The sequence below is a fragment of the Hyaena hyaena genome, unplaced genomic scaffold, assembly GCF_003009895.1.
Source record: "Hyaena hyaena isolate Hyena2069 unplaced genomic scaffold, ASM300989v1 scaffold_569, whole genome shotgun sequence".
Lineage (NCBI taxonomy): Eukaryota > Metazoa > Chordata > Mammalia > Carnivora > Hyaenidae > Hyaena > Hyaena hyaena.
The window spans coordinates 353,052-376,580 of record NW_024081202.1 but is presented as its reverse complement, the minus strand read 5'-3'; the positions used below and the strand labels follow the sequence as shown (position 1 = coordinate 376,580).

The 23,529-nt window shown below is 34.8% G+C and overlaps 1 protein-coding gene across 1 annotated transcript in view; it reads left to right on the top strand.

Moving 5' to 3' along the window:
* VWDE (von Willebrand factor D and EGF domains) overlaps positions 1-23,529 on the top strand; it is a 73,904-nt gene that overhangs the window by 7,256 nt on the left and 43,119 nt on the right. The window contains 6 exon segments of the mRNA XM_039256396.1: positions 1,851-2,035; positions 4,962-5,193; positions 14,363-14,428; positions 19,017-19,264; positions 19,824-19,913; positions 21,657-21,801. Coding sequence (XP_039112327.1) covers positions 1,851-2,035; positions 4,962-5,193; positions 14,363-14,428; positions 19,017-19,264; positions 19,824-19,913; positions 21,657-21,801 — 966 coding nt within the window.

Below are 23,529 nucleotides of genomic sequence, written 5' to 3'. Positions count from 1 at the left end.
CCAAGATAAAATTCTACTGCAGGAAAGAGAACAGAGAAAACATTTCAATAATTCATGCAAACCTCACTAGGAATCTTTCTTTAAAGATTTTCTTAGTTTCTAACCAGGTACAGTGTTCTAGTATTGATAGGATCTGAGAGTTGTTTCAAAATTAGATGAACTGATAGCACATCCCCTGAGTTCCACCCATACACATTTTATGAAATATTTATCCAGTGTTGACAGATTGAGATCATTAAAGTCAATAGAGCTTTTTGGATTACATTTTTCTTGGGAAATTTAAAACTGGTGGAGCAAGAGGTAAAATGAAGAGGAAACTTCTGTGCTCATTCCTAAATGTTTTTACTCTAAAAAATTTTTTAAGAACACTACATTTTGGGGGCTCCTGGGTGGCTCAGTTGGTTGAGCATCGACTTCGGCTCAAGTCATGATCTCACGGTTCATGGGTTTGAGCCCTGCATCGGATTCTGTGCTGACAGCCAGCTCAGAGCCTGGAGCCTGTTTTAGATTCTGTATCTCCCTCTCTCTCTGACCCTCCCCTGCTCACACTGTCTCTCTCTCTCTCAGAAATAAATAAAATATTTTAAAAAGAACAATTATATTGTTGTTTGTAAATATTGCAATTAAACTATAATTAAAAATTGTAATAAAATGTAATAAGCTACCGTTATGATATAGGCTTGCAAATTATTATTTCTAGTTTATATTCTTATTAAATTAAGTTCAGAAATTGATTTTGATTGAGAAACACTTCTGTAACCTAAATTATGTATATATGTTTGAGAGTTTTGTTCGGTTAGATAAATTTGTCCCACAGTGAGGTACTTTAGTAATGATTGGGTTTTTCTTTTCTGTTTCAATTTCATAGATATTATCTTTATTATAGTGCTTTCCTTCAATGTATGTAATAGCTAATATTTGGAGATTTTCTTCCTACTGTGTCAACAAGAAGGTCTGATATCCAAATAAGGACAGTTTTCTGTGCTCCTTATCATTTGAGAGTACAGGAATCTCAAACAAGAGTTATATTTCTAGGATAACTGTTCTTACTACCTCTGACTCTCTCTTCTTGATGGAAAGAGGAGTGTGATGTTCTGCCTCTGAGGGTTGGACAGAAGTATCTCCCAGGCCAAGTGCTATTGAGAAGATGGCTACCCAAAAAAACTACAGAATTCTTCTTTTTCTTCAGGGTGTTTTCCTGTTTCTTCTTCAAAACTGTACCCCTGCATCCCATTTCTCTTCCTGTGTTTGGTAATAAAAAGAGATTTAAATACTTTATCTGTAAAAAAAGAAAAGCTTGAAAACACTATATTCTTTCCTGTACTGAAAAATGCAGGAAGTTTCAGTAGGAGGACATTTTGCAAAAATTAAATGGGCATTAAAAGCTTAATTTACTTTGTTGCCTTCCAGGACTTGGTAGAGATGGGTCTTGGGGGGTATAAAGCTACTGCGGAGGAAAGCAGGTCATGGAGGATCAATAATGGCATTCAAACCTGGAAGGCCATCCTCAAGAGGAGGCTTGTAGGGGCTGTGATTTCAGATGATAAGAATAAAAAAAATAAAACCTACATCAGCAGTGATCAGCAATACTGCTTGTCCAAATTAAATGAAAATAAATTCTTGAAGCTTAAGTACCTCAAAAACACATTCTATGGTTTGCTGACTGAATTATTGCATTTATGGAAAATGCAAGTCATCTTTGACTTACTAAGAGACCCTGACATTTCAGATGGTCCTTACGTGCATTTCTAGGTTATTTGTTTAATTTGGGGAAAAAATCAATTTTAATTGAAGACTAACCTATATTAATGACGAAAAGACATACATAAGACACTATTTTTCCCTCCTAGTTCAGGAGTGCTCTCCTGGGGGACACCAGTTTCTTCAGAGCCCTTACCGAAGTGTACATTTTGACTCATTGCACCTCCAGCATTCTCCCTTTCAAGACCTGATATGTGATCATTCCCTCTCTCCTGGATGGTATCGGTTTCTCATCTTTGACAAACCTGCTGAGATGCCAACCAAATGTGTTGAGGTATTTCAACTCACTTTAAGAACTACATGTGCTATTTCTTATATATGTTTTCACGAGGATTGAATCTTGTTACAACCAGTTTATTTCTCACTCTGAAATACTATTTTGCATCAAGATTGGGTTGACCCAAAGGGGTATCTCTATGTTCCTTGTTTTCATAATAGTAATAGTAATGATTAATGTTATACTCATGCAGTCCACCAAGGGTTTTTACCTACAATATCTTACATAGTTTTTACTAGTCTACAGTATAATCTGTTGTCATTATTTCCATAATATAGCACAGGAACAGATTCTTAGGTGAAACACTCCTACTAGACTTACCCAGCTAGCCAGTCAGACACCCAACTTTTGATCACAGGCCACCAGTCTCCAGGGCTCACATACTGAACCACAAGTAACCTGCAGACAGTAAAATACTGTGTATTCTAAGTGCTTCATTTCTTGTTAGTCTTAAATAGAAGGTTCATTCCCCTTATTGTTACCCATGTTTTGTGAATTATGCAGAAACAAGAATTATTTTCCCTTTTAAACATGTAATGTAAAATAACTTGGTAAAGATATCCATATTTTAACAGTATTTAATTTTAAATGGTGACATTGTGCCTATTTTATTTTTTCTTTTCTGTTTCTCTGCTTGTCAACTTTGTGGCATTTTGTTTGCAATAAACTAAAGAAAAATCAGAATTTAAAAGTAAAATTTGAGGAAATTACAGAAAATTCACTACATCTTTAAATATTTTTGTTCTTTTTCTTTGGCTGAACTAACTATAATTGAATCTAGAACCTCACACAAATGTAAAAACATGCTGATTTCACTGGAACTGTGCCGCCATGAGGAAGTGTTCTCTACCCTCATTCTTTCATTTCCTACTTGAACCAAGACTCTACAGCATCTAACTGGAAAATAAATCTTTTTTTCTTAACTCTACAGAATAATACACGTTTGTGTAAATAAGTGTCTATTTATAATGTTTAAAGTAACTCATGTGCACTATAGAAAACTTAGAAAATAAAGGACGTTTAATAGAATAACATTCATTCATCAACCAAGCACACAGTCATACCACCATTAACAGTTTGCTCTCATTCCCCCTTTTCATATTGTTCTTTAAGGTTTATGCTACATGTTCAATTGCACAACACGCTTTCTTTTCAGGTACTGTTCAAACATTAGCATTTTCCTATGATGTTGAAAATTCTTTAAAATTAATTTTGAACATAATATGCTATCATATTTTTACTTAAACCATTGCCATATGTGGTTTAAACTGCATATTTAAAACATTGCCACATTCAGACATATGCTATAATAAGTAATTCTGCAATTAGCAAATGTGCATATAAATTACTATTATATTTAATGTATTTAGTAAGATTATCTTTATAAGTAAAATTAGTGAAGGTTAATTTCTTTTTGATACATATAATCATTTTTAAAAATATAATGCTAACTTTTCATTTAAGTAGCAGTAGATAAAAATACCTTTTCTAGGGGTGCCTGGGTGGCTTAGTCGGTTAAGCGTCCGACTTTCGCTTAGGTCATGATCTCGCGGTTCGTGGGTTTGGGCCCCGCGTCGGGCTCTGTGCTGACTGCCAGCTCAGAGCCTGGAGCCTGTTTCAGTCTGTGACTCCCTCTCTCTCTGACCCTCCCCTGCTCACGCTGTCTCTCTCTTTCTCTCTCCTAAGAAATAAAAAAATTTAAAAAAAAAATACCTTTTCTAATAAAGTTTATTTTATTTGAGAGAGAGAGAAAGAGAGAGATTGAGAGAGAAGGAGACTGCAGGGGAGGAGTAGAGAGAATGGAAGAGAAACCCAAGCAGGCTCAGTGCTATCAGTGTGAAGCCCAACACTGGGCTCAATTTGATGAACCACAAGATCATTAATTGAGATGAAACCAAGAGTCAAATGCTTAATCTACTGAGCCATCCGAGTGCCCTTATGATCTTAGTTTTTAAGTGGGATAGTATTATATCATTAAAATAAAATAAGTATAATAATATGACAATATAATCTTATTAACAAATATTTTTTTCCTTATTTAATTCTTATTGGTCTTACAATTTAAAAATTATTATTTAAACACACCTATCAGTCTTTTCCTTTATGATTTCCTTTGCTTTTAAGCACAGAAATAATAATATTGAGCATTATAATCTGGCTAACAATTACTGAGTAATTTCTACGTAGATATTATGTTGTGTACATAATTATGTTTATAGCTCACCATAGTGCAGTGAGGTACATTCTACTATCCATCTAGAACAAAAAGAAAGGATGTTGAGTGTCTTACCCAACATTATGCATTTAGTAAGTACCTAGGTCCTTCCCAACTCATGTATAGTTTTTTCATATTTTTCCTGGGTTAGTTTTCTATTTAATTCCATTTTCCATCTGGAAATGATTTTGATAATTGGCTTCAAGTGAGGCTTCAACTTTGTTTTTTTTTCCAAATCACCAACCAATTGTTTCATTACCAAATTTTGAACAATCTTTTACTTCTCCCCTCATTTTTGATGCCTCTTGAACCATGCATTAACTTCTTACATGTACCATATCCAGTAATTTTAAAGAAATGTCTAAGGTGAGTTTATCTTTTTGCTCTGTATTGAGATGACTTCAGATTTGCCTATCTTACCTTAGAAATGAATTGCTATGGTAGTATCATATCTGATACTGAATTTCTCTTGTTTATAATATAAAAGTAACAGAATAAATTTAAATCAAATAAGGTTATATGAATTATGAGCAATTTACCTTAAATTTAATATTCCATAAAGTTACTTTTATAACCGGAATAAGTTATTATATTTTTTAAATGATAATTTAATATTTTAAAGGTGGTTTAAAAAAATGCAAAGATGATTTATCTATCACATGTGAAAATAATCTGGATTTTCAAATTTTGTTTTCTCTATTGCAAAAGATGAATCACTGTGGAACACAGGCCCCCATCTGGCTGTCCCTGAGAGATTCAGAGACCTTGCCTTCACCTGGAGAGATCAAGCAACTGACAGCTTGTGCCACATGGCAATTTTTGTTTAATGCTACAAAAGACTGCTGTCTTTTTCAAATCCCAGTGTCTGTAAGAAACTGTGGAAAATTTTTTGTGTACTTACTACAGCCCACTCAAGGATGTATGGGATATTGTGCAGAAGGTAAGCAAACATGAGTAATATCCATGAACTGCTAGTCACAGAACTGTATGTGTTGAGGTTTGTGTCATTGTCTGGATAGGTTGTGTTGAGATAATACAAATCTGACTAAAAATCTTGATCTGCCACTATTGCTAGAGTGAAGCTAAATTTCTGGTTTAAATGGGCCAAATCTGTTTAGGATTCTTCACCAAGATCTTAAGATCCTCAAAAATATTTGCTTTGTGAAAGTATCAAAGCAGATTTCTTGCCATTCCTCCCATTGAACATAGGGATGGAGTTTGTTAAAACTTCTTTGGTTTCCTCATGCCCTTTCACCGGTTTTAATTAAAGGATGAGGATAGTGAGTGAAAGATGTCATAGATTCTGGATCTAGAGTGTTTTCTTGTCCAGCAAGAGAACGGACACAGGATTGAAATGTGAGAGAGGGTTATGTGCGGGAAAGACAAGAGCCCCAAGTAAGGGTCCTTGTTCCATTTTTTATTAGGATCAGAAGGCTTACCAGAGTGATGAATGTGCACAAAGAGGCAATGAAACCGTTAACATTAACTCAGAGGTGTGAGGGAAAGGGGGTTTTGAAGATATGCATGTCAGAGGTTTGGGCCAATACAAAACAAAGTCCTGGTGCTGGGCAGATGGTTGTTTAAGGCAGGCCTGAGTCTGTATATCTGAGCTAACCTAGGGGATAAGATAGACCAAGCATGCTACTGCAGGGTCAACAAGTCACCTTTCTTTTACTACTTAACTCCTCTCAGGGCAACTTCACGCAGCTGCAGTCTGTAGGCCTGTTTACTTATTTACTTTTTTTGGTCCTTCCTTCCTGTGAAAGCAGCTTTCTGCTTTGTACTAAGTTGGTGGGTGCTTCCACCCTAAACACCTAATTTTGTTTACCAAATCTTGGATTTTTTCATCCTGAGATTTTGTATTCCTATATCTTTGTCTTATACTGGGGCCCTTTGCCCTGTTTACCTCGTCTTGTTTACATAATCTTGGATGCTTTCATCCTATGGCTTTCTATTTCTTTATGATTTGTTAACCCATTAGTGCAAGCTCAGGGCATTTCTAAGCTTATTCCCCACAAAAAGATATCATGAAAATGTGTTTTATATCATTTCATCTTTCATTCATTAATACTGACTGGATGTTTATCCTGTGCCAGGAGTTTAGGCCTTAGAGTTATGGTAATGAACAAGACAAATGAGATATCTTCCCTCATGGAACTCACATTCTAGTGGAGTGCCTCAGACAACATATAAAAATAAACTGGATGTGACTCAAAGAATAAAATATCCATGAGTCCCTACTATATCAAGACATGATTAGAGAAGTAAATTGATGGAAGAAAGGAGACAAACTTTTCTTAAAGAATAATTGCAAATATTTGTAGCTAGTATCCCACCTAGAAGATGGAGCCTATTCCTTTCATTTTGACTGTGGGCAGTACTTAGTGATTTATTACCAAATAATAGTGTATAGAAAGGAAAATATATTGATTTTTTATCATGGAGACACTTAATAGACACTGTATTAACCAAGTGATCAAGATTAATATCATGAGTGATAATGTATGTTGTTATCAGTTACCTGCTGATAACATGCAATAAGATGTACTTCTCCTTTGTGGTAATTGTCCCTAAAATCCATACCCCAGTATATTCATGAGAAAATTCACATAAATCCAAAGTGAGAAACATTATACAAAACACCTGAAAAATACTCTTTAAAAGTATCAACATCATTATTGAGTGAAAAAACTGTCACAGATTAGAAAAGTTTAGGGAAACATGATGAAAAATGCAATATGATGATATCCCGAATTGAATACCAGAACAGAAAAAATGTTAGTGGAAACTGGTAAAATCCAAATAGAGTTACCAGTTTATTTAAGAATAGGGTCCTAACTGGGGTGCCTGGGTGGCTCAGTTGATTAATCATCCAACTCTTGATTTCAGCTCAGGTCATGATCTCACAGTTTGTGAGTTCAAGCCCCTCACTGGACTTTGTGCTGACAGCACGGAATCTGCTTACGATTCCCTCTCTCCCTCTCTCTCTACCCATTCCACCAAAAAATAAATAAATAAAATAAACTTTAAAAAAGAATATAGTCCTGTGCTCGCTTTGGCAGCACATATAGTGGTAAAAAAAAAAAAAAAAAGAACAGAGTCCTGAGATCAGTTTTACTTTTAACAAATGTATCATGTGTGAATATTAGTGGAAAGGGTATTATTACAAGAAAAGCTTCATATTATTTTTGCAATTTTTATGTGCACTTAAAATTACTTTTAAATAAAATGTTTATCACAAACTGAAAATAAAACAAAAAATAAAATTACTTTTGGAGGAAGAATGTGTTATAAATTAGAGAATACTAGTCAGTGCAATAGTGATTGGCACAAGGATACTATCTTACACAGAGTCCCTGAAGAAGATCTCTCTGAACAGTTGATAAACTTGAGCTGAGCTCTGAATGAGACTGAACCTGCCTTGAAAACATATGGGGAAAGAGCATTCTTTATTAGGTAAAAACAACAACAAATGCCAGTGTCCTTAGATAGGTATGAAGATGGCTGTTCACTCAACTGAAGGAGGAAAAACATGGCAGGAAGACGGAATGGATGAGACTTCAGAGATGAGATCAGAGAAGAAGGAAGGGGACAGAATCTGTAGGGTATGTTGGCCATGGTAAGAACTTAGATTTAGTCATAACTGTAGTATAAAGCTTTATGGCATTTAAAGTAGGTGAATATGATCTACAGATTGTATTTAAAAAACTCTAAGAGGCTGTGGAAAGACAATGGTGGCTCAAAGTTTCGAGAAGGAGGAAATGGTTTAGACTAGTGACAAAGTCACTCAATAACCTCTTTCAGGTTATTGAGTTGCGATGTCTTTTGGAGTCAGAGCTCATGCACTGGATATGGGAGAAGATGGAAAGAAAGAAATCAAGGACAAGGCTTAGGTTTTTTGCTTGAGCAATTGAAATAGGAAAGCAATATATCAGTTGGGGAAAGAGAGGAATGAAGAGTTCCGTTTTGGTCTGTTATCTAAGAGAGAACATGAGATATGCAGATATAAAATGCACATCAGATTCATGAACCTGCCACTGACCATGTTGTTGACTAAGGATGTTGGAGAATAGGGTGCTTGTGGGTAGTTCATATAATATACCATCATGGAGCTCACAATAGATAATTGAACTTATTGAGGTTTTCTTTTTGTTTCTTTTTCTTTGTACTCAATTATGACTATGAACTCCGTGAAGACAATGTATCCTTTTATCAGGGTCTTATGACCTCATGCTTGGAACAAAGTAAGGACACAACAAATGTACACTTATTAGAAGTGTTTACTAGAACTAGTGACCCAACCCCTCAGATACAAGGAGCTCAAAATAGAATGAAGCTACATAATGGTGATTTTTTTACTTAGACTACTTAGATAAGAATGAAGCTGATAATTGAGGGATTTATTCTTGGTTGGGGATGGAAGTTTTGTGTTGATACATGACCAAATTATGGGAGGAAATTAACCTCCCTCTACTATGTTATCTGGGCTCCTCTATATGTAGGAGACTGAAAATGCTAAGAGATATTGTTGTGGATTAGTGCTCTTAAACTAGGCAAACACTTGATTCAACAAACATGACAATTGTATTAGTAACACTTACAAATATTTTCATCTTGAGGCTGTGTTAGATTGTCCAAATGAAAACACACACACACAAACAATAGATATGGCAAAACAATGGCAAAAAATATACATGGAACCACAAATTGTAATGAATGGTGTGAATGAGATTAAAAGTTGCTGTAGGGGTGCCTGGGAGTCTCAGTCAGTTGAGTGTCCAACTCTTGGTCTTGACTCAGGTCATGATCCCAAGGTCGTGGGATAGACACCTACAGGCTCTGTGCTGAGTATGGAGCCTGCTTGGGGTTTCCCTCCTCCCCCTCCTATTGCCCCTCTCCCCCACTCACATTCTCCCTCTCTAAAATAAAAATTTAAAAAAAAAAGTTGCTGTAAATGAGAACATCAGAGGTGGAGAAAGGGTGAAATTTATAATGAGGTGCCACCTGAGAAAGCCTCTTCTAAGAACAGGGTGTTTACATGAGAGTTTGAGGGTAAACAGTCCTGGGTCAGATAAAGAGTGTGGGGAAGAACATCCCAGACAGCAACAAAAGCACGTAAAAGGCCTTAAGGCAGTGAGTGTGGTGTTGATCCCAAGAATGAAAGCAGCACAGAGATGTTGGTTTGCAAAGAGTGAGGGAGAGCATTACAAGACATGGGTTGGAAAGGCAACAGGGCCTGCTAATTAGGGAACTCTTCATTTTATTCTCTGTGCTTTGAGAAGTCTTAGGAGAATTATCCTGAGAGCTTTAGCCAAGAAATCTTCACATTTATTACACAGCTGTTGGCCAGTAAACTAAACCTGGCTGAAAGCACTATGTTCAGTAAGGAAAGACAGCATCTGCTCAGTTAATAGAGCTAACGTTGTTCATTGAGGAAAGAATCCAGAGAGATGCATCTTGAGTGGCCAAGATGAGAGATTTGAAAAATGTCTTTTTAGTATTTTTCACTATTCTTGTCATCAAAATAGTTAATTTTTACAAAATTTCAAATAATATTACTAAGTATTTGTGGAAAATCGTGTAGGTGTTTCAATGGGAAAAAACCAACAACATATCTATGTTATTTTAAGAAATATTGGTTACTATTAAAAATGAAAACAACTTTTACACCACAGAATACCATAAAATAAAAGCAATCACTTTGAAAAAATATTATTGTTTACATTGAATTTAAAAACTCAACACATATAATTTGCATTTTTATGACATGCCCTTGAAACTTAAAAAAATATTTCCTATTAATGTCATTTCCACCCATTTAATTTCTCGTTTGAATATTTAAAATTATTTCTCTTATTCTTCATATTCAAGTCCTCCTACTGGTTTAAAGTAAAGAGAATTTCTGGGAGAAGATTATTATCTTTTACTCTTTGTATTAAGTTATTAATCAGGTATACACATGAATTATCCTCTCTGATTTGCCAATAAGAGCTTACCTTGAAATACTATTTCAGACTTGATTTAGACTTCCTGGATAGCAAACAGAAATGAGTCACATAATCCACGTAAGTGTCTCTTTCTCTTGCTTATCAAGAATCTGAAGCAGATGTTCCCTGCTGATGGTGACTTGGCCATTTACAATGTCAGGCTGAGGTATCTGTGAGTCTCTAAGCTTTTCCTTCACAGTGACGAGATGAAGGTCCAGCCTAATAGCCCTTCATGTGCTTTTTAGACAGGATAAAAGGGTAAGCCCAAAGGATAAAAATAGAGCTTGTGCTAACTGGAACTTACCTCCCTTTAAAGAGCTTATTTGGAAGTCTTATCACTACTGCTTCATAAGAATTCTTTGGCTTATCTCTGTCTTCGGAGGCAGTCCGTGATACCTACTTTTTTACTTGGACATATTTCTGTCACCAACTAACATACTATTTGATAGGCAACAATCAATCAGACATATTTAGCTTAAAAATCGTCAAAGAAACAGGGGTGCTTAGGTGGCTCAGTTGGTTAAGCATCCAGCTTGGCTCAGTTCATCCTCTCACAGTTCGTGAGTTCTCACAACCCTGTGTTTGGCTCTGTGCTGACAGCTCAGAACCTGGATCGTACTTCAGATTGTGCATCTCTCTCTCTCTCTCTCTCTCTCTGTGCCTCCCCCCACTAATACTCTCTCTCTCTCTCTCAAAAATAAACATTAAAATTTTTTTCTAAATCATAAAAACAGCAAAAATTAAAGAAAAATGTTTCCACTTTAATAATATATTCTCATGACTATTTTGTTTTTTATAGATTATGTATAATTTTCACACAATTTAAAATTTCTATAAGGCAAATAAGAAAAGAAATGTTAATTCAAGATTATACTTATAATCAATGCCATTCAAGCAAAAAGATGTATATGTGTTATTTACTGAGAAGAATTCATTGGAAATTTTTTTTCACATTTTCTATATTTCTACTTAGCAAGGTGGTTAGATCCTTATGCTATACATGAAGAGGCATTATATCAATTGGAAGTGGGCTATGAGAAATTGAGGACATACACTGTATACCCTACAGCATCCACTAAAATATGTGTGTGTATCTAATAGCCAATAAAATAGAGAAGATGCACAAAATACACATTTTTTAAATATGCAGAAACAGGTGAAAAGTGCCAAAAGGACAAATAAGAAACAGCAATATGATAGATTTAAACCCTAGAATATCAATAATTATATTAGATATATGTCATCTAAACACCCCAATTGAAAGTAATTTTCAGATTGTATAATAAAAGCAACACCCAACTATATAGGCTGTCCAGAGAAGCCCATTTTAAATATAAAGAAAAATGTTGTTATGTATATGGGGAAAGAAAAAGATAGACTTAGGTACCACAAATCACAAGAAATCTAGAATGGCATTATACATATTAGACGAAGTAAATTATTGAGCAAAGAATGTCACCTAGAAGAACAATGGTCACTTCCCAAAGATAAAAGGATCAACTGAACAACAGGATAAAACAGTTCTAAATACTTATGCACTTAATAGCGGAATTTGAAATACAGGAAGCAAAACTTACAGATCTTTAAGAAGAAATAGATAAATTTCTGGTTCATAGTAAGATGAACACCTATCAGTGAATAATTGAGTGCATAGAAACAAAAACAAAAAAATGGAGGAGACTGGAAAGACTCTATCAACCAACTTGATCTAAATGACATTTAGAGAAGATTCCACATATGATAGAACAACCCATATTCTTTACAAGTGCACTGGAAATATTTACCAAGATAGATTACATGCTAAGCCTTTAAGTAAGAAATTATAAGAAAAAGTTTGATGTTAGTAAAAAGAAAAACACACTAAATATACTGTGAAAACAAGAAAGTTTACAAATAAAACCTCAATTTATATGTTAAGAAACTAGAAATAGCACAAATGAGACCAAAGTAAGCAGAATGGAAATAATGATCAGAGTGAAAATCAATGGAATAATACACAAAATGAAAAAAGTAAAAAAAGGAAAGACAGAAATTTGCAATATCAGCAGTAAGAGAGGTGATAAAATAGATGTTAAGAATTAAAAGTTATTAAAAGAATAAAGAATTATTATGTTTAACCGACTGAGCCACCCAGGCGTCCCTCAATAAAGAATTCTTATGAATAACTGCTAAAACATTTGACAACTTAAGTACACATATTTCTTGAAATACACAGATGCTAAAACTCACTCAAAAGAAAAAAAGATAATTTCAATGACCCTATATTTGTTAAACAAATTGTATTTCTGGTTAAAATCCATCCCACAGAGAAAACAAAAAAAGACAAAACAAAACAAACATAAAAGAACCCTGGCCAAGATGGCTTGGGAATTCTTACAAATAATAAAGGAGTAAATAATACAAATTTTACACAACTTTTCCAGAAAAATGAGTAGTAGGGACCAAAAATTTTCTGTAGAGTCAATATTATTCTCAAACTAAAAGCAGACACAGATGTTACAAGAAAACTATATCCCTCATGCATATAAATGCATATGATATGATCATCTATTTAGAAAATCCAGTGCAATGTGCAAAATAGCTACCAGAACTAGTAAGAATACTGAAAGAAAATAAGATCAACATATAAAAATCATTTGTATTTCTTTATATACATACTAGCAGGAATTTTATCTAAAAATACCAATTACAGTAACAAGTATATGAAATGCTTAGCAAAAAATATAGAGAAAAATGTAAAGACCTATAAAGTAAAAGCAGTAAAACTTTGCTGAGAGAAACTGGAAACCTTAAAATACTGGAGAAATAAACCATGTTTATAGAATAAAGATCCAATGTTAAGAAATCAATTCTCAAAATAATGTATAGCTCTAAAACAGTCCTAATCAATATCTCAGCAAGCTTCTTTTTTGTGGAGATTGACAAGTTTTCCTAAAATTTATATGGAAATACAAAATACCTACAATACCCAAAACTATGTTGATAAGGGAAAGATTTGGGCAATTTATAGACTTATAAAGTTACAGTCATCTATGAAGATAGATCAGTGGAAAAGAATAGAGTCCAGAAATAAATCAACATACACATAATTAACTGATTTTCAACACTGAATATAGTCAATTCTTTAGAAAAAGGACCGTAGTTTGAACAAATTGTATATCAATATACAAATTTTAAAAATGACCTCTGATCAAAATGCAAATAAAAATATAACTCAGTGAATCATTAGTTTGACTTGCAAATAACAGAAAACAGTTGAAATAATGTTTAAAACTCATGACCTCTAAGGATTTTGGATATGTAATTGAATCTGTGGAAGAGTTAAATAGGAAGACCTTCGAAGGTATGAGCTTTAGAGCCGCTCCAGTGAAGTTAGCAATAGGAGTCTATAGACATTCGTATGGAACTTCATCATTGACTTGACTCAGCCTTCAACGTGTTATCTCTCAGTTTAAATTCTGAACTCTTCTAAGAAGCAATCTGATGGACCTATCTTTGAGTAGTTACCCTTGTTCCAATGAACTAATGACAGCTGTCAACTCATTTCTGTTACCCTGAACATGACTATAGGGGAGACAAGTTCCACAGAAGTGGTTCAAACAAATTGTTGTATAAATTTATAGAAATCATAGGGGCACCTGAGTGGTCAGTCGGGTAAGTGTCTGACTTTGGCTCAGGTCATGGTTTCGTGATTCATAAGTTCAAGCCCTGTGATGGGCTCTGTGCTGACAGCTCAGAGTCTAGAACCTGCTTTGGGTTCTGTGACTCCCTCTCTCTCTTCTCTTCCCCAGCTTATGCTATGTTTCTCTCTCAAAAATAAAGAAACATAAAAAAAGCTTTTTTTTAATTATGGAAATTGTAGTTTCATTACTTAATAATGTAGACTAAAATTTAGAAAACAAGATATGAAAGCTGTAGTTGTTTTAAAGTATGATTCCAAATTAACTCCACTTGATCTCATCCTGAAAAGGGAAAAAGTTGTTATAAATGAAAATGAAAACAAGTAAGTCTTAGTCTGTATTAAAAGATACTTCTCCAAAGAATTGTCGTTTCAGATATTTATGTATGTATTTATATCTTTATGCTCAATTGAATAAATATACAAACCTTAACCTTTTGCAGCTATTTCTGATGCAAAATTACACCCATGTGACCCTGATGAAATTGAAATTAGTGGTGACTGTGTTCGTAAGTATCACATTTTATTTTTTTAATGGTTTATAAACTAACAATTTCAAAGTTTTTTTGTTTATTCATTTCTCTTGAGAAAGACAGAGAGCAAGCACAAGCAAGGGGAGGGGCAGAGAGAAAGAGGGAAACAGAGAATCCCAAGCAAGCTCTGTGCTGTCAGCATGGAACTTGGTGCAGGCCTTAGTCTCACAAACTGTGAGACCATGACCTGAGCCAAAATCAAGAGTTGGACTCTTAACCAACTGAGCCACCCAGGTGCCCCCATTTCAATAGGATTTTATGTTCTGTAACTTACTTTAGATGTTAATTATGCTATTTGACATCGTCTCAGTCTAGTGACTATCAAGAATAAAAATCATTTTATCATTCCTTTAAGGAATAGTCCTGCAATTAGCAGATTTACAGAGTTGGGCATTGTCCATACATTACAGACATGTGTGTATGTTGGTAGAATTTTTTATGAGGAAATATTTGGCAGTGTATCTCAACAATATTAAAACTGTACATATATTTGTTCTCAATAATTCCATTTTCAAAACAATACAGAAATATTTAAAGAAGCATGTAAGTATGATGTTTAAAACAGCATTTTTCTAATAATATGAAAAACTAAATTGCAAATATACAATAACTGCTGATGATTAAATATTTTTGATGTACCCATGATGATAAAATATTCTATAAACAATATTAAATTCAGGAATACATTCTTTGATATTAGTAAATATTAATGGTATAGTATAGCTTAGAAATCAAATTATGTTGCACAATCTCATTTTTATTTTCTGAAAATGATTGCATTTATACCAAATTACTCTTGAAAGATAAACACCAAAAATGTTAATGGTACTCACAATTTTTCTACTCCTTCCAATCTGTATTTCTTTGATTTTCTAACTTAAAATTTTAAAAGTTGTTTCCAAACTAAAAAAAACCCTATGCCAATATTTCTTAAAATAAATCACTCTAAATAGATCTTCTGATAAATTTATGATATCTACTTAAAGGATGAGAAAACATTAAAATTATTATTGAAACCTTAGCCTTTTTGTGGGACCTTTTGATCAAGTATATTGATGATGATATGAGGATATAATAAATGAATACAGCATTGTTGACATATATTAACTAAGGTGTTTGAAAGATGAAAGAAACCATAATGACATAAAACAAATCAGGATGGGGACCATGGGTGGCTCAGTCGGTTGAGTGTCCAACTTCAGCTCAGGTCATGATCTCATGGTTCATAGGTTTGAGCCCCGCATCAGGCTCTGTGGTGACAGCTCAGAGCCTGGAGCCTGTTTCAGATTCTGTCTCCCTCTTTCTTTCTGTCCATCCTCTGCTCATGCTCAGTCCCTCTCTCAAAAATAGATAAATGTTAAAAAATTTTTTCAATGAAAAAATAAATCAGGATAGATGATATAATATTTAGATACCAGTTCTAAAAATTAATATGTTTTGGCTTTGAAAACTACTTTTATAATAATGCTAAAAATAAGAGGTGCCTGGGTGGCTCATTCAGTTAAGTATCTGATTCTTGATTTTGGCTCAGGTCATAATCTCATGGTTGGGAGATCGAGCCCGATGTCAGCCTCTATGCTGGACGTGGAGGCTGATTAAGAGTCTCTGTCTCCCTCTCCCTCTTCCCCTCCCCAACTCACACTCTTTATCAAAAAACAAAATGACAATGCTCACAGTAAATCACTCTTGAGTTGTTCTCTATTCCAGTTGTAAATGGATTTTCCAGCTCCTTTTTCTAGTGTTGTTTAAACAAGTTGTTATTTTATCTGAAAGTCTCAGTTTAATTAAATGCTGTGTCTTAAAAGAACAAAACAATATCCCTAATACTAGTAGTATTAAACATAAAGCATAAGTGTTATACTTTACATATAACCTGCATGATAGGTTTGGATTTTCTTTCTCATATACATATATTATAGTGAAATCACTTTTCTTTTCTGGATAAGCAATAATTTTAAGCCCTGTATGCTCTCCAGAAGGTTTATGCAAAATTGGAAAAAAATGCCATATAAAATCATAGACAATTGGTGGAGATAACACTTGAATGGAAATATTGAGTCAAAAGTCAACAGCTTCAGGATAAAATAGAGAATATGTTAACATATTCAGCAACTACTAATATTAGAATTGACAAAAAGGTACAAGAAGAGATAGTTTAACTCTTGCTGTTTTTGCAAACTTTTCCTTTAAATGTATGTTGACAAATTTTCTTTGATCTATGTTGTTGTGAGCAATGATCTGTTTTTTCACCCAGATAGTTGATGCCATTTAAAATATTGATTCAAAAATTTTAATTTTCATGAGTTAATTTCGTTTCAGTTATCTGTCTTCTCACATTCTTAAAAATCATTTCCATAGATAGTCCTTCCCTGTTTGGAAATAAGTTGAACTTCTTTCTCCTAATTTATTTAACAGGAAATTTTTCCCCAGATATATAATTTTTTTTAAACCAGTGCACTAAAGAGTAGTCTATTATTTCTTTAAAATCTGAACATAATGATTTGGCCTAATGTTTAGGGTGTTTGGCAAGGTATTTATTATTTAGATTAGGAGCGCCTGGTGGCTCAGACAGTTAATCATCTGACTCTGGATTTTGTCTCAAGTCATAGACAAAATTGATATTGATCCCTGAGCTGGTCTCTGTGCTGACAGCACGGAGTTTACTTGGTATTTTCTCTGTGCTTTTCCTGCTTGTGTCATGCCTGAATTGCGAATCCCCAGAGACCTCCAAGGAGCCGACACCGATGCTAGTATATAAGGGTCTTTATTACAAGCTCGAGCAGGGGCTCACCCATCAACTGATGCAGCGGCAGCAGAGTGAAGCCCCGAACAATAGCAAGCAGGGTTTTTATGGGGTAAGGGATGGGGTTGTAACAGTGCACATGTTGTAGCATAGCATCATCACATCATCACATAAGCACCAGTCATAATTGTACAGCACCCATGGCAACAGTTTTGACCATTCAGTGTCAGTGAGGTGTTTGTTACTTTTGGCGGGACCCAATCATGACCTTTGAGAATCCTTTGAAAATTACCAATTGTGAGGTGAGTTTATAGGGCCCGCCTGGGGTTCAGGCAAGCAGTGGGTGCTTGGCTAGTTTGTACAGAGTAGTTATCTATAGTCCCCAGACCCTGACTCAGACCATAGGAATGTTACTCCTATCTTTCTTAGCTTCTTTTGATTGGCTGAGGGTGGTCCATGGGTGGTTTCAGCTAAAGTTTTTCCTGGAACTGGGGCTACGTGCAGCCCGAGGTTGCTCTTAATGGAGGCCTTAATCTCAAAATGGCGTTACTTAGGCCCTTCACTTGCATGTTCTCTCCCTCTCTCTCGCTCTCGCTCTCGCTCACTCACTCTGTCTCTCAAAATAAAAAAGAACAATATTTATTACTCATATTAATTTGAAAAAAAATCATTTGCTATTGGGATTTTGTAATTGAATAACTAAAAAAATAGCACTTTAAAATATCTTAAAATTAAAAAGGCTATTTTTTCCCTTACAATTAGGTTAGAATCCCTCAGAGTTTTCAAAAATCTATGCCGGGTCTGAAAAATTACTTTTGCAATTATTGTAAAATTACCATGTATATCATAAAAAATATTTGTACATTTCAGCACATATATTTTAAATCTTGTAAAGTTTATCACTTAGATATTTTTCTCTACAAATTTAAAAAACTCATTTAGAAACATTTTCGATCCCCAAATTTAATCTCGCAAATGACCGAAGATGAAAATTGCAAAATCTTCCTGAGTTCCTTGAGAAAATTTCAAAGGTTTTAACATCAGAAAAATGAAAAGATTAAGATTGTCATTTAACACTTGATGTCTTTCACTAAGCAGTATAATCGCTACCGTAATGAGCTGCTCTTTCAACCCAGAGCAATGATGGGTTGAGTTACAAAAGTAAATTATAAGGGGAAAATAGTAAGTCTTTTGAATTTACGTTATAATGGCTCTTTTTTTAAAACAAAGTTAATGTTTATTTATTTTTGAGAGAGAGAGAGCAGAAGAGGGGCAGAGAGAGAGGAGGACACAGAATCCAAAGCAAGCTTCAGGCTCTGAGCTTTCAGCACCTGAAAGCTTTCAAGGTTTAACCTCATGAACCATGAGATCATGACCTCAGCTGAAGCTGCATTCTCAACCACCCAGGTACCCCTATAAATGACTATTTTTTAAGCAAGAAATTATAACATAAGAAAACCTTAATTTTATTTCTTTGTTCAATATTTTAGAAAGGGAAATCTTTCAGAAATTGTTTAAAAGAAGGTAAATTACTTTTATGTTCAAGAGCTAGACTTTTCAATGGTAGACACATCCAATGTACATTATATACACTTGATGCACTGATAAATTTCCCTGCTATCAATATTTCTGTGATTATTGTAAGGTCAAAATTAAGAATGTACTGCTTTGCTGGTTGCTAGAGAATAGTTATCTTTCTGAATGTATTTTACTTTTCCTAATATAAATCCCTGAGTCACAGTCTCCGTGAGCTTTCCCCTTGTCTTGATCCATTATTTAAGATGCCTGACTGACGACAGATTATGCATCTTCTCCTGTCAGATCAGCTGTCTGCCTTAATGCCACCACCCCCTCCAGGAAGGCCAGAAGTTGCGGTGGAGCTGATTGAATCCAGGCTTTTCTGTAGGTGTGCTTTTGATGTTTCCCATACAAACACTTCGGTGGGATTTCTCATAACTTGGTCTAGGCTTTCTTCTCAAGAAATCAAAGAGGAGCTGAAGCAAGAGACCACAATTCAGGCATTCTCTCTTTTAGAACTGGATGGAATAAATCTCAGACTCGGAGATAGGGTATGTTCACAAATAACTTGAGTTTTCTTTTCTTTTCATGATTGTATTAATTTTCAAAAATGGATTTTTTTAACAGATCCTAAATATACTTTCATCCCCAGAATACAAAGCACTAATGTTTTTCTTTTTCTTTTCTCCTTGGCAATTGTGCTAACTCAAATGATGGTGGATGAGTCAGTAATCTTAATGACTACATATGAATATCTTCTGTTACCATTTGCTGAATTATCAGTGAACCCTTATAACTTGATGCCTCTTTCTTGCTTTAAAGTGATATGTTTTTATTCTAAAAAAAGTTTTCATTTTTTTAATGGTAATGTTACTTATTATCCATTTTTAAATATATCTTAAATACAAAGTCTTTGATTTATGTTGAGGTTTGAATAGCTAAATTTTTAAATTGTGAATTTTTCTGAATTTTCAAGAAAGATTTAAAATTGTTTAGCTTATTATCTTTCATGCACAGTCTACTATAGGTTAAGTACTTGAATATGATAGTTTACACATATTTGGTCCATAATTGTATTGCTAAATGATTATTCATTAACTCTGTTCATAGATATTCTGTGTTGCTTCCATCTTTTTGTTGGAGAATCCACATGTACAAAGCTTAGCCATTGAAAGCCAAGAATTTTTTGCAGGCATTAAGGTATGTAGCCACGGGGATGGATCAGAAAGATTATTTCTCTATCGCTTTTTTTTTCCATACTGTGATCTGTGGATGCTGGTTCCAGGACCTCATCACAGACTGAATACTGAGATCCAAGAGTCTATATTTAAAAACAAACAAACACACAAACAAATAATTTTAATGCACAGTACTGTTTGAGAGCCCCTGTTAATTGACTAAACTTGGAATATACTTGCATATCTTTTCAGAAATAGCTCAATTTAGAATAAAAGTAGGATGCCTGGTTGTCTTGTCGGTTAAGTATCTGACTTTGGCTCAAGTCATGATCTCGCAGTTCATGAATTTGAGCCCCACATCAGGCTTTGCACTGACATTGTGGAGCTTGGAATTCTCTCTCCCTCTCTTCCTCTCTGTCCCTCCTGAATCTGTGTGCGAGCCTACTCTCTCTCAAAATAATTTAAAAAATTAAAAACAAAAGTTTTATTCCCATAATTCATTCTATCACATATCCAAAAGTTAGAGTATTGACATTTAGTTAGCATGCATTTTGGAAGACAAGTACCAGGTCAGGTACTGGAGCCTCTGACTAGAGTAGAATTGACCCAGAAATCTGGGGTCTATGAACTGTGAAGATGGACCTAACTAAGCAAGGCAATATCTGTGGTCACTGCTGGTAGCCTGGGAGGTCCAAGAACAAGTGATCTATTACAGCAGGTGAGCAAGCATGACAGGGAATCCGGGAGTGGTGGAAGGAATGGGGCAGTATCGTGAGGTCTAGTCAGGCAGGCACTGTACACCCCTTGTGACTTCAGCCACAGGACTGGAGTTTGACCTGAACTCCTCTCCAGTTCAAGGACAAGAGAGTACAATCGATAGATTGTATGAATACGATTCACAATCGATTGTGAGAGCCAAGACAAAAACTGCTCTGGAGAAAGTCCATTTATACACAGTAGGGACCAGGGAAAGAGTGAGAAGAGTAACCATGTTGTCAGAAGATCATAATCATGGTAGGAGGGGAGAACAGCTCAGACCTTGGGGACACAGAACCTTCGGATCTGTTCTCCATTGGTGAACACTCAGCAGACAACATTTGGGTCAGTGGTCAGCCCCCAGGAGATGTTTCTAGTTAGTCTAGTAGGAAGCTAGCCAGGAATTCAGACTGAGTAAAAACTTCTGCCTCAAAAAAGGATTAGCCTATGAACTGGGATGGGACCATTTGTCCTAGACTTCAGCACTCAGTGATCCAACTGAGGAAGACAGAGGCTGCAAAATAAGCTAAAGGTTGAGATATTTGAGGTGACAATGATATTTTGATTTATATATGCAAAAATCCTTAAATTTCTAACTTATGTTAAGGGTGATATTAGTCCCTAAGAATAAACACACTCTTAGATTGATGAGTCAGTATATGTTAACAAACAAATGAAAGAATATAGGCTTCTCTCTGTCTCCTCTACTCTCCAGTGCCTATTCCAGAACCAGAATCATTAAGGCAAATTTCTACCAGACTACCTGCCATGCTGGGGAACCAAATTATGCCTCAGCTGAGAGCAGTATAGCGTCTCTGTGTATTCTTCTATGTCTGCTAGTTTTTTGAGGGTTTGGTTTTAATTAATCTTGTTAACTTGAAAAATTCCAAGGCTTAAGTTAATACTCCCAGCTTATTTAGCAAAATATGAGCTGTTAAAAATGCTGTAGCAAAATTTTATCTTGGGAATAAATTCTATTTTTACATGACTATATATTTTCTTATACCAGTTACACCCTGAATTAAGCACTATATCAGAAGATGGGAAAGAATATCACTTGAAGATAGAGAGTACAATTCCTATCATTTGTTCTGAATTCAGTAAGCTTGACCAGGAATGCAAAATCTCACTAAAACTGAAAACTGTTGATCAAGGTAATACACTAAATTCACTTAATTTTATTATTGGATTTTAAACAATAATTAATGCTTTTTTTCTCCTAGAAAAAGTCATTGGAGAGTATGCATATAATTAATTATGTTGTGTGTTTACATCAAATTATAACTCAGCCATATTAATAATACGGGGCCATGTTATTGACTGTCAAAACAATCTATGTTGCAATTCATGTTTATCCCTCTTGGGCTTGTAGCATGTATTAAAAAAAAAAAACAGTGATGAACAACTCCTCCTCATCATTTTTCTCTTCCTCTTTCTCATTCTTGTTCTGCTACTTATTTTTTTCTTTGCTTTGTTTTTAAAGATGGAGGGACAAACTGTTCTTTAAGATTTTCCAAATATCCCTAACTAGGGAGGTGTAATATATTATACAAACATAAGTTCAAGCTTATGCTACATGGATCTCCTAATATACTCTTTATACTTCTCTCCCTAACGTAAGCTTGTGCTTGAGATCTTTTGTTATAAAATTCTATTTAAATTACAAATTACATAGATTGTGTGATGTGTGGCTGCATATATGTCACTGTCACAGCTATATAGGGAGAGATTAATTCTCCCATAGAACCTGATAGACCATGAGAGGAAAAAGCATGGATGGCAGTGATTGGGTTAGTTGAATTCTGTTTCTCCCACGGACTCTGAGGTAGATACCAAAGCACATAAGAGATACATAAATTAGAATATGACCTTTAAGAGAGATTCTGTTTACATACCTTTTCCCCATAGGACATGAAATTTTATGTAGTAAATACACCAAATACAGTGTGTCTAGGACTTCCAGTTTTATTATAACTAATTAAATCAGAGAAGCAAAGGATAAAAGTGCTTGAAGAGAGAGTCCCATGGGAATTATACACCCAGAAGAGAGATGGATGTGGAAATAGAGAGAGGCATCAGGAGAGGCTGTCCTGAGGACAGGTGACAGTAAACAGGCGTAGGCAATAAATGCCCAGCCACTTACTAAGATTGCAGGAGCACTGTGAGCAACACTGTGTTTTGAAATTCAGCACAAAAATATGCAAGTAAACCATCTCTCTCAGACTGTTTGACATAATTTTACTTCAAATTACATGTGAAAAGTATATTTTGTAAATTTTACTACAGCTTATGGGGGAGAATAGGAAGAGGACAATGTTACTATGATATTTTTCAAACTTGTGTCAGGCAAAAATTTTCTACAGCTGCAAGTGTATTTCAAACTATATTTGTGTGCTCTCAATTCTTGCAGCAAGACAAGCATTATTATAATAATATAAAAGCAATATGTATATACATTTTAGAAATTTCCATGTCCCTGCTATTTGTCAATTATAAATAATTTCCTGGGGTGCCTGGGTAGCTCAGTTGGCTAAGTGTCCAACTTTGACTCAGGTCATGGTCTCACCATTCCCGAGTTCAAGCCCAGTCAGAAATCTCACTGTTTCAGATTCTGTGTCTCCCTCTCTGTCTCTGCCCCTCCCTCACTCATGCTCTGCCTCTCTTGAGAAAACAAATAAACATTAAAATGTTTTTAAATAAATAAAATGAAAATAATTTCCCTTTTTCCTGGAGGAGAATAATTTCTGGATTTCATTCTGGATTTGCCTCATCTTATCTTTTTTAAATGTATTTTCATTACATACCTACTTCCACAGAGAAAAAATTGGTATTTCCTAACGTATCTCCGCAACTACCATGCTGCTTTTTCACAGGCTTACAGA